Here is a 12,402-nt window from a genome sequence, read left to right as displayed (position 1 = left end):
ATTTTGAGATGTGTAGTACTACTCTTTATGATTTAATTGATTTTTATTAAATTTTTAACTTGGTTAATTTTCCACATATTATTATACCATGCAATTCACGGCCACATATTATTATACTATGTGATTAACGGCCTAGTGTATAATTTAATGAGTATTAAACTTAAGAATTTTCCATCCACTCAAAGTAAAGCAATCACTCCACGGTCTTCAATCTTCGTAATAATCTTTAAATTTCAAAAATCAAGAAGAAGATTCAGCCGACTCACTTTAGTAATTGAAAATGCCGTTAAATCTCCAATACTGAACTTTGGGTTTGGGCTTAAGGTTTTATTGCAGGCTTTGAATATGTGGAAGTCCATTACTTTTTTATTATAAGGCCCGGCGGAATTTATTAGACGGTTTTGACCATTTTATGAGGTGAACTTTTTTCCCATGTTTGAAAAAGAATGTATAAAAAAAGGAAACGCGGGCTCATTATGCCCTTTTTACTTTTCCTACAGAAAAATGGTTTGAATATTATTCCTCTCAAGATGGACTTGTACATGAATAACGTTTTTGAAAGGCATTTTAGCAAGTACTTCATGGAATATGTTAGCCTATTATTGCATAAACTGTTCATAGACTAATAAGATTATCTCAAGAATAAAATTTTATTAAAAATTATACTCGTGTTGAGAAAGGTATTTGGCATCGAATTTTTAGGTAAGTTGAGTGACTTATCTTACTTATAAACCTAAATAACTTCACTTTTATTAATAAATGTAGATACAACTCAATAATTCCCTTTTTGAATGAAACAATTGTCGAACTTTGGTCCTTTCATCTGACACACCTTAGTTGTTGTACCACTATTTTTCGACTAGTAAGGTCTGGTTCTAATACCACTTATTATTACTAGAGTCTGATTCTAATGCCACTTGTTGGGGAGACTTAACTTAAAATTTATAGGCATTCAACATAAAAACTAACTTACTGAGTGAGTTGGCCTATTCTATTTATAAACATAAGTAACTCTTTTTACTAATTATTGATAATGATATTAAAAAATATATCAAGTTACCAACGGCTATTATCATTTATAAATTATATTCTTAACGAACGATGCAAATGCGATACAAAAATGATGGGACATTTACGGTAAGAACACAATTATTAAAAGGTAGTACAAAACGTTAAAATACCACGCTTTGTGTATCAAATTATCTATATATTTTGGAATGATTCAAAAGAACAAGCTAGTTAATGAGGCGACAACTAATCATTAATCAACAAGAAAATTACTTTTGAAAAAGTAAAAAATTTATGTAGTGAATGGAATTGCAACGTGTGAATCGAACCAAAAACCAGGACTAGGACACGGAGGGTGAATGGCAAAAGAGACAAATATTGGTGGGTTCACATTTTCAAAAGCCCACAAAAGCCAGTGGGAATACCAAATCCATTCGTTTATTCAATGATGGCCGATAGCAGTGGGATTTCTGCGGCCGCTTGCCTTCCATATTGCACATTTGCATTTGCTCTGTCTAACAAGATTTGTCTCGTGTGTTAATTACAATTATGAATTATATAATTCTTCAAAATTTTTCTTGGCTTAGAAGAACAATTCAATTTTTTATTCTTTCTTTTTTTTTTAAATTTAATTTTTCAACATTAGCCATGAAATCACAATGTCGCAGTCTTAAGAGACAAATCACAAGCTACAAAAGATAAACATAGTTGTTATTTTCATTTATGTTATTTTCTTATTAGTATTGTCAATCAACATATACTCAAGACCAATCAATTTTTTTTAAATTGTTATTACTTTGTTAAAAGGATTGGACACGATAATATAACTTTATCGTACAATTTATTTTCGTATAAATCAGTAGTGGTGAATAAGTTACAAAATTATGCATATGTTATAATTTTTTTAATCTCATTATTATTAGGGAAAAAAAGTTTTTTCGAACAAATATAGAAGGAATTTCATCACATGAACAGTCAATATTGGACGATGTTTTCTTGGTCAAACAATAAGTAAGAATTGATGCATTAATCATATGCTCGTTTTCATTTATTCTTAGTCAATTTAATACATAGGTGATGAATATTGGAATTTTAAAGACCACTGGCCACTGTTATGCGACACGTGTCATTCGATCAAATCAACCTCGATTCACAGTACCTCCCCCCACGGAAACAAAACGACGAGTCGACGACTCCCTTGGTACGCTCTAGCATATTCGCAGCTTCGGAAGATATTCCCACGGGAATCACCTCCGTCCAATCCCCTTCCGCCACGGAACTGCATCACGTGACGTGTCTACGTCACTACATCTTAACGGACCCCAATTCATACGTGGCATCCAACGTGTACTGCCAACTTCCAGAAAAAATTATGCGACCAATAAAATATACTCAATTCCCCTCCCTTCCTCCACTTTTCGTCTTCTCCACTGAAACTTTTCCCCTCAGAAATCCTGAAATTTATTCAAAGGAAAAATTCGAAAAAAAATAATTGAAAAAGCCCGAGCCATGAACGATGAAACGCAAGCGACTTCGTCGTCTAAGGCGTTTTCGTTCATATCGAGGAGCTGGCGAGAAGTGCGCGACTCGGCTGACGCCGATATCCAGCTGATGAAGAACCGAGCCAATTCGTTTAAGAATTTGGCGACCTCGTTCGACCGAGAGCTGGAGAATTTCCTTAATTCGGCGAATAGGTCGTCGGCGCCGGCGGAAATCGACTTCGTGAAGAAACTGCAGCCAAAAATCTCGGAATTCCGGCGAGTTTACTCGGCGCCGGAGATCAGTAAGCGGGTGCTGGAGAAATGGGGCCCGCGGGCGAGGATAAGGATAGATTTGTCGGCGATAAGGAACGCGATAGTGTCGGATGTGGATGTGGATGCGGAGAGGGATGGTGGTGGAATTATCGAATTTGATAGGGGTAAAAGAGGAAGAGTAGGTTTTAGAGAGCTTTGGGGAGAGAGAGAGGTTGGGGAATGGGAGCCAATACGGACGTTGAAGATGAGACTGAGGGAGTTTGAGAGGAAAAGGGAGTTATCAGTTGAGGAAATTTTTGGTGGGTTTAAGAGTAGTGACTTTGTTGAGAAAGTTAAATCCAGCTGGGTATGTTTTCTTTTTTCTTTTTTCTTTTTTCCTTTTTCATTATTCATTATTTATTTATTTTTTCATTTTTTTTTTAATTATGTGTTGTTTGTATATCATATTTTCCGGTGATTAAGGATTTTAATGGGTTTAGGCTTAATAAAGAGTAAAATAGAGTATGGAATGGAACCAGTATCTGTCAAGTATAAGTGGGTGGATGATTAGTATACATTAGCTCCCGAGTCTCAAGGAAATTGGTGTAATTAGCTGAACACTAATGTGTTGTGCTTTCAAAATTAAGCAGAAGCACAATAGCTATAAAAATTCCTTGGGTGATATTGATGGTTAAGAAGAAACCTAAAGTGGTCATTGTGGTTGCACTGGTTGGTTCTTCTGTGAGCATGATGAAAAAAATTAAGAGATGTTGACTGTAGAAATAGAGTTGGGTGGATGAATTGGAGAATTGTTAAGGGAAAGTCAATTCAAATAATCTGGCGATGGCTGGTGTGAAGGATTGGCTTGATTAACTAGTGGTAGAGATGAAGTAGTAGTGAATAAAAGACATAGCTATGATATTGAGCACAGGAATGAGCAATGGAGACCTATGGTTGGCCCAAACGAATCAGTCCCTTAAGAAGTCAAAGGTTACATTTTGAATATATCTCTTTTATGTCAAGGTTAGCTGGTAATTTAGAGGTAGAAATTCAAGAAACTAGGAGTCAGTCTGTGATCGCTAACATGAAGATTTTCAGCTGAAATTTGTGGCTCTACATCACTCTTGATTGTTTCCTGAGTTCCAATGCAGCCTTACATCATTACTCTTGTTTCTTTTCATGGCAAGTATAACAAAATCCTTATATCAATTCCGGACCAACAGACCAAAAATTAAAAAAAGAAAAGTGTGCATGAAGTTGTATATTGGCATTTATACTTTAAGAACTGCGTTGAGGTCTATGCATTGTTTCATAAGACATGCACGCTCAACTGAATTTGAAGCTGTAAAAGTGTTGCTTCTGTCTGGCTATTTTTGTTTTTCCTCCAATAAAAAATGGCATGCCTTTTTCATTCCCTACCCATGAGATACTAACATAATAAAGAGACAGAAAGTGGGAAAATGAGGTTGCCTTGCTAGTGAGCCTGCTCTGGGATATTTGCGATTAACTTTAATAATGAATGTTAGCCAGATTTTTCAATTGCTTTACATCATTTATGCTTTCTGGTGTCTTGTAATACTGAATAATTCGTTGAACGTAAGGTTGATACATTTTCTAATTGTATATTTTTATGTTTGTTTGTGCAGAAAGCAATTTGTAAAGAGCCTGAGGAGTCGAAGGTTGGTGTCTAACCTATAAGAATTCTATTGACTTCATATGTGTGCATGCTCATTTCATTTCAAAATTTTATGCCATCACATCCTTGCATTATAAAGGACCTTTACAAATGTTTTTTTGTCCTTTATATTGAGCACATCATTGTGTCAATTGTATTATTTGATTGATGCCTTGCTTGACTTTGTAACTCCATGTAATTTTAAGATTTTTGTGAGGTGTTAGCATGAAAGCTGTTTCTACATTATTCTAGCTGGATCGGTATTGTATAAGTGAAGTATATAAAAAAAAGAATCAATGCAGTGCATTAATTTACTAATATTAGATACTAACACTAATATTGTTTTTAAATATGACTTGTTAATTTCTTTTGGCGATTGTTGTGTTCATACCTGAGATGAGGATTACACTTGGTAGGCCAGTGATATTGGGGCTAGCCTTTGTCTTTCCTTTCTTTTTTTGTTTTGGCTTCTGTGGAGCCTGGATTTTTCCGAGTTCATTTGTGAGCTGTAAGCCTCTAGACAGAATCCCAAACTCATAGTCATATGGAACTGTTAGGTCTTGGCCATTGCTTTCTACATACTAGGATTACTTATCTTAACAAGACCTGAATACTAAGTTCACTAAAACGAGCAACTTCTTTTGCAGTTGGGATGCATGAAAGGTAATACATTAAACAAAGCACTGGCCTCTGAAAGAAAACAAACAAGTTTAATAAAGTACTATTTTTTTGGGATTTATAAGATTTTTTTTCTGATTTTTTTCTTTTTTTCTTTTACCTAATGTAGGATGTACCACCACTGGATCCCACGGAACTTTTGGCACATTTGGTTCGGCAATCTGGACCATTTTTGGATCATCTTGGTGTTAAACGAGGCAAGTAATTGATACTATTTCTGTAATTTTTTTTTTTTTAATTCAAATGCAAGATAAGTAGCTTATCTATTCTACTAGAATGAAATTTCATGTTCTTATTTTTGTCAGTACTTTATCTTGAACTTCTGGTGGACTAATAATTTGGCTGCTGAGCTCAAAAATATTGTGGCTTTTTTGCGAAGACAACCCATAACTTGAAGAGTTGAAGTTCAAAAAAGAAAATAATAATAATAATAATGACTTGGCCAGTTGGCAAGGTTTAGACCTGAAATGAGAAGTTCCACCTTTAACTTGGCTAATACTTGTTAGCTGAGAAGATTTAAAGGATATGACAGCCAGATTAAGTGCCATCGTTTTTCTTGAAAAATTTGGGTGAAATGTAAGTACTAGATGAAATGGAAATGTTTTCTGATGATTTGGCTATTTTACTCTTGTTCCTCCTCTATCTTTGTTTATTTTATTTTATTATTATTATTTTTCATAAGAATCTACCTTTGTATATCTGATTTTTTTTGGGAGAAGATATCAATCATTAGCTTGCATATTCTAGGTAAGGACCATTTAGTCGGGTGATAAATTACTTGCCTTTCCACACACGTAGGTAGGGATTCAACCCCCCTTGTGTGAAATGTGGGGAAGGATTCTTCCAATAATATGGAACCAGATCCGATCCATTTTGGGCCTAGTCATCCAGAATGCAAAATACCAAAGCTACCTAGGTAGGGTCTGTCAAATTTCTGATTGAATGTAATACTCCCGAGGAAAAAAAAGGAGAGTTATTTATAATTTATTGGGCAAATTAGGTTGGAGATAACTATTATAAAGAGCACCATTACAATTTTTTTCACTTTTGATGTCCATTAGCCAATGAATATTGGACTTGTTTTCCTTATTTTGTTGATTAATTTATCACTATGATAGGTTTGACACTTTATGCTGCTATTAAATTTAAGTGTTCTGTATACTATTTCAGATCTATGTGACAAGATAGTGGAGAGCTTGTGCAGCAAACGCAAAGAACAACTTCTCTTGCGCTCAATAGCTGGAGGAGAATGCTCTGTTCTTGAGAATGATAACATAAATGATGAACTAGATTTAAGGATAGCCAGTGTCCTCCAAAGTACAGGACATCATTATGAAGGTGGCTTTTGGACAGACTTTGGAAAGGATGACCTGTCTGACAAAAAAAGAAATGTTGCCATTGTCACAACTGCTAGTCTTCCATGGATGACTGGAACTGCTGTGAATCCACTTTTTCGAGCAGCTTATTTAGCAAAGACCGAACAACAAAATGTTACACTTTTGGTTCCCTGGCTTTGTAAGTCGGACCAAGAATTAGTTTATCCTAATGTCACTTTTTGTTCACCAGAAGAGCAGGAAAACTACATGCGTAATTGGCTCGAGGAAAGGGTTGGCTTTAAGGCAGATTTTAAAATCTCCTTTTATCCTGGAAAGGTAGCTTTTGGATGAATTAAATTATGCATCAACTTTCTTTGTCGTACTGAGAACAAAATGCCTGATTATTTGTTTCTTGTTGTTTCTTAGTTCTCAAAAGAAAGACGTAGTATAATACCTGCTGGAGATACTTCTCAGTTTATTCCGTCAAAAGATGCTGATATTGCAATCCTAGAAGAACCAGAGCACCTGAATTGGTATCATCATGGTAAGCGCTGGACTGATAAATTCAACCATGTTGTTGGTGTTGTCCACACAAATTACTTGGAGTATATCAAGAGGGAAAAGAATGGGGCTCTGCAAGCTTTCTTTGTGAAACACATTAACAATTGGGTCACTAGAGCATACTGTGACAAGGTATGTTAAAATTTCCTGGATGTTGTCTTGCAACTCAATTTATTGATTGTGGAAACTGTGATCTAATAAAATTTTTCAAGTATGTTAAAGTGCTCTGCCGTCTTAAATTTTATTTTCCCCATTCAGGTTCTTCGTCTTTCAGCTGCCACTCAGGATTTACCAAAATCTGTGATTTGCAATGTCCATGGTGTAAATCCAAAGTTTTTGCAAATTGGTGAAAAGGTTGCTACAGATAGGGAACAAGGGCAGCAAGCCTTCTCAAAAGGAGCCTATTTTCTGGGGAAGATGGTTTGGGCAAAGGGTTACAGGGAGTTGATAGATTTGCTGGCAAAGCACAAGAATGATCTTGATGGTTTCAAGTTGGATGTTTTTGGAAATGGAGAGGATGCTTATGAAGTACAGAGTGCTGCTAAAAGACTGGATTTGAATCTCAACTTTCAGAAAGGAAGAGACCATGCAGATGATTCTCTTCATGGGTAAGCATCCTACCGCAACCTGTTTTGTTAAATAATTATAAAATACATCTAAATGTGAACCTGCTCGAGGTTAAATTCTCATCAGGATGAGCTTCTCTGTTGTGCTAGCAAAATGAATATGTTTTCTGTATCAATGGCTATTTTAGGTTTGAACTCCTTGTTTATAAAACTGTACTTGTTGTATGCATGTATAGCATCTAGCTATACATAGGTGATAGATATGCATGTCTTCTTGGGTTTTCATTCGTGAAATTGTTCTCACATCATCCTTTTTATACAATTTTTTTTCTTTGCTTTGCTTGCAGGTACAAAGTCTTCATAAATCCTAGTATAAGTGATGTACTCTGCACAGCTACTGCAGAAGCACTTGCCATGGGAAAATTTGTTATTTGTGCCGACCACCCATCAAATGAGTTCTTTAGGTCATTTCCCAACTGTTTGACTTACAAGACGTCCGAAGACTTTGTTGCCAGAGTGAAAGAAGCATTGGCGAATGATCCTCAGCCTCTAACTCCGGAGCAGAGATACAATCTATCATGGGAAGCTGCCACCCAGAGATTTATCGAATACTCTGAGCTCAACAGAATCCTGAATAACAACAAGGATGATGCAAAATCAAGCAGAAATGATGGAAAGATCATAAGAAAGTCATTTTCAGTGCCTAACCTATCTGAGGTAGTTGATGGAGGGTTGGCGTTTGCTCACTACTGTTTCACGGGGAATGAGTTCCTTCGACTATGCACTGGTGCGATACCTGGTACACGAGACTATGACAAGCAGCATTGTAGAGACCTACATCTCTTGCCACCCCAGGTGGAAAATCCTATCTATGGCTGGTAAATCGGTTACTGCTTTCTAAAAGAAAACCACTCTGTATAAATTATGTTGCACTACCTAGGGGACAATTTAGGCGTGCTAGTCTGAAGATGTAATCTACTTGTATTAACAGTGTATTCATTATGAACCACATATCTAGAAAGCAAATAGAAATTTTGTTTCCACATGTTTATAGATGCACGAATAGTAGTCTCTTGTGAAAATAAACCATATTTTTTGTAAGCAATTTCTGATAATTAATGAATGTTAATTTAGCTCAAACTGGAATACTCTTATCATCCCTTTTCTTTCTTTCGTGCTCGTGGTTTCATTTGTTGGATGATTTTGTTTAGTGTTCTTCAATCTGAAGCTTCTCTTAGCCCTTAAAAAGTTTTTCTTTTGGAGTATGAATCTCGGAGTCTTGAGCACGAGAAAATTCCAGCTCTCACTTCAAACGCAAATGAGCGCAATGTTTACACCCAAAATCCTTTTGTAAACATGTCGAAGAGTAAATTTTCCAAAATCTTTCATGAAAATTTTATAAAATTCATCCGAAAAAAAAAAAAGGACTTTGTTTATGTCCTCAATTGAATTGACAAGCAAAAGCGAATTGTTCGTATAGAAACAATAGATTTGTTTTCAGCAATAAAAGCAAAAGGTTAATTAAGAGTTTGAAGATGGAAGAGCTTGAATTGGCCTGACACAAACTTAAACTTCGGAGGAGGATAATAAAGCTGACACCTGACAGAGAATATGCAAAGCTTGATGATTTTAGTATTTGTTAAATTATTGTTAACATTAAAAAATTTAAAAATTAAAAAAAAAAATCAAGAACAATTCATGCGCGCGAAGACGAAAAACATGTTGCTGTCAATCTTCTTTTTCGTACGTGCGGCTCACGTGTGACCTAACTCTTATTTGATTTTCACAGAAGATTTAGCGATTAATATTGCAGCATGTGATCCCCATTTTGTAGGACAGTGACTGTGACTCTTCGAAGAATACAAGAGGCTTTAGTTCAAAACAAATCCAACATGAAAAATGGAAACAAGAGAGAGTGAGAGTCATTAAAACATAAAAAAATTATTAATTAAATATGTGAAAAGTTCTAGAATGGAGAATGTTTGGTGAATATTAGTCAAGCCCATACATGCATGCTTCTTAATTAATTTGTTCGAGTACGTACCGATCAGCCAAGCTGGAATTTGTAATGAATCTAGTCGGTTTACAGTACCTGGCGCTTGCTTGCTTGTTTCTTTTTTTTTTTTTTTGGGGGGGGGTAAATTCTCTTTGTTTGTGACTTTCTCTTTATAATTCTATTTTAAAGCAAGTTGTCTAACTGGAAATTTTAATTTTTTCTGGTGGATCACTGCTCGTTTCTTGGCAGCCATACTACGGTGGTCAACAACAAATCTAATGGTGTCTATTTTTTTAATTTTATTACGACCACTAATTAATGTTGAAGGTGCCGGTTGATCAAGCTTCAACCAACACCTTTTTTCTTCATAAAATATAAACTATGGGTAGACTTCCCTGCAGATGTTAGCACATAGATTTCTAAGATAATTTTGATTGAAATATGGGGTGCAGTATAAATATTTGTACTTAAAAGATTTCTTATAAAATTTTAAATTGCGATATATACGATGATCGTAACAATTTAAAAAATCAAAAATAAATCATGTGAGCTCATGTAAGTGAGATTTGAATCCTATATTCTGTATCATTTTAAGACGTTTTACTAATTAATCTAACTGACATTTTTATATAATAGTATAATGATATTACACGGGTACAAAGAGTTAGTGTCTTACCATTATTTATCTGAAAAATAATTATATGTATTACCACAAATTAAGAAGAACCGAAAGCTACTATCAATTTCACATAAAGTTAATTTTTCACTAATGAGCTTAAAAATTCATAAATTCGTTCATGAACCGAGCCAAATTTCTTCAAAGATCTTGATTCCACAGTATTCAGGTAAACCCGTTTTAAATTAGTAGACAGTAAGAATGTTCAGCTTTGTATAGTGGCTTGAGCTGTTGGGATTGCACCCACCCATATAGTTTAATTACATATATAATCAAACAAAAGAAGAAAGTGACATTGACATCGGGTGATTGTGAGCCCCATTTCTTTGATTCTTCCTTTTGAATATATTTTGTAATAAACCTCCTGAGGCAGTAGAATTTTCAGCTTTCTAATGCAGCTTGGGATTGCTTATTGGATCTGCCACTGACCTGAGCTGACAGCTTATTGGATCTGCTTATAAACTCACGAGCTTCATTATTTTTAATAATGCGGGTATGCATTATATTCCAAGTGATTCTGCGTGAAGTGCTTGTATAACTTTTTAAGTGTTTGGCGGATGTTCTTTTACTTTGGAGGGAAGTAATAATGGAAGAGAAAAATTAATTGAGGGATAAGAGGGTTTGATTATTTTGTACTATAAATTAATCTTGTTTAAAGGAATATTTTTATGAATCAAGTAATGAGTGCAGCACTTTCAGTGGACGTGGAGCTATATCATTTCGGCTGCATGTGCATGCTGATTTTGACCAAACTTCAAATATCAATTCTTTTTTTCAAAAAAGGAAAAAAAAATAATTGGTTGGCATTCAAAGCATAAACTCTTTTGTGTTGATTAATGATAATCTGAGTGTAAATGAAAGGAAATCGAATATGGTCATTCCGACCCACTCCTGTACAAAATGTTATAACTTGCCATTCAAATTTTGATTAATCATCATTTTTATGCATGTAACTTTTAAGATGCTCAAGTGTGACGGTAGATATTTGACGTGTTATGAGTTTTAATATCAAAATTGTGTCATAATAGAACTAATTAAAATCAAAAGTGAAATGTATGACGTTTCAGAACTAATTTTAAAAAAAGAAGGTATTCTGTTAAAGTGAAATATGAAGTAAGATCATGATACCCCCTTGTATCGGGAGCGAAGTCAGTGAAGTGATAAACAAAATCAAGTTGCATGAAATTTACAAGTGGAAAACAACTCAACCAGTACTATTTCAGCTATAAAATACTTTCTTTTTTGTTTCTTTTTATCATTTCTACTGTAATTGCTGCAGGCTGCTGAGGGCGAATATTGAGACTCTTTTGAACTCATTGCCACTTATAGAACTACATATATACCGTAAGTGGACATGAGCAATCCACTGAGCACTGAGAAGCACTACTATCTAGCAAATAGGTCTCGCTCATTGCCAGCTATATATTCATAGCCAATAATTTCCCCAAGAAACTTCACTACTTGAACTAACTAGCACTCTTCAAGCTTCAAATTGGTTCTTTTCAAAGCTCAAAAGGCTTTGTTTTCGTAAATGAAATAGTAAGTTTTGTCCTCGGTCCCTTCTCAAAGGAATCAAACTAAACAAAAAATGACGGAGACAAACCAATACAAGGACTGATAATAATTGCCTTAATCTTTGCCTACCAGCCTCATCCTTTTCAATCAATCAAATACTAATTCATGTTAAAATTTCAATCACTTGTATAAATTGAGTTTCTGGTATGGAGTTCGGCTTCTCCTTTGGGTATAATTATTAAGTTCATTTTAAGATGGAAATTCTAAAGGAAAACAGAAGTAAATATAAAATATTTATGCTGTTGGTAAAGATGCATGCACCTCCAGTTTATTTGTTGCTTGTTTTGTATATGAACCCATGTTCTTGTTATTTTTAATTTTTATTTTTCATAAGCATTATAAAGTTGAGAAACTCATTTTTGTTTCAACTTCTTTTCGGGTTCCCTTGTCTGAACATTTATATTCATAATATAACAATCAAATTCCCAATCAAATACATGTAACAAAACAAATAAAAAATGAAAGAAGCAAAAAGCAACCACATGATGACTTAAGAAAAAAAGCACTTTTTTTTTTTCCCTTCTGCAACTTTTAGCAGCAGAGAATTCTTGCAAGACTAAGAGATTGAAAAATGCATCTGTTGGGGAGGTTTTACTAATATTTTCTCCCCTTGTAATT

General features: G+C 34.7%; 1 protein-coding gene across 1 annotated transcript; it reads left to right on the top strand.

The window, feature by feature from the left end:
- Positions 1-2,399: 2,399 nt before the first annotated feature.
- Positions 2,400-8,677, top strand: LOC102625925 (digalactosyldiacylglycerol synthase 1, chloroplastic). Its single transcript, XM_006481535.3, has 7 exons — positions 2,400-3,108; positions 4,388-4,420; positions 5,204-5,291; positions 6,265-6,746; positions 6,837-7,103; positions 7,230-7,579; positions 7,885-8,677. Exons 1-7 carry the CDS (start codon positions 2,518-2,520, stop codon positions 8,417-8,419), a joined length of 2,346 nt encoding a protein of 781 aa, XP_006481598.1. The 5' UTR covers positions 2,400-2,517; the 3' UTR covers positions 8,420-8,677.
- The last annotated feature ends 3,725 nt before the right edge of the window (positions 8,678-12,402 follow it).

The sequence above is a fragment of the Citrus sinensis genome, chromosome 6 (genome assembly GCF_022201045.2).
Source record: "Citrus sinensis cultivar Valencia sweet orange chromosome 6, DVS_A1.0, whole genome shotgun sequence".
NCBI lineage: Eukaryota > Viridiplantae > Streptophyta > Magnoliopsida > Sapindales > Rutaceae > Citrus > Citrus sinensis.
This window is presented reverse-complemented; position numbering and strand designations above follow the sequence as displayed.

Bases quoted from the DNA above. Each gene is read 5' to 3' on its own strand.
- LOC102625925 (XM_006481535.3), top strand. From the start codon at position 2,518: ATGAACGATGAAACGCAAGCGACTTCGTCGTCTAAGGCGTTTTCGTTC. The intron at 4,421-5,203 runs GTTGGTGTCTAA...TACCTAATGTAG, and splicing joins AAGAGCCTGAGGAGTCGAAG to GATGTACCACCACTGGATCC. The intron at 7,104-7,229 runs GTATGTTAAAAT...TTCCCCATTCAG, and splicing joins CTAGAGCATACTGTGACAAG to GTTCTTCGTCTTTCAGCTGC.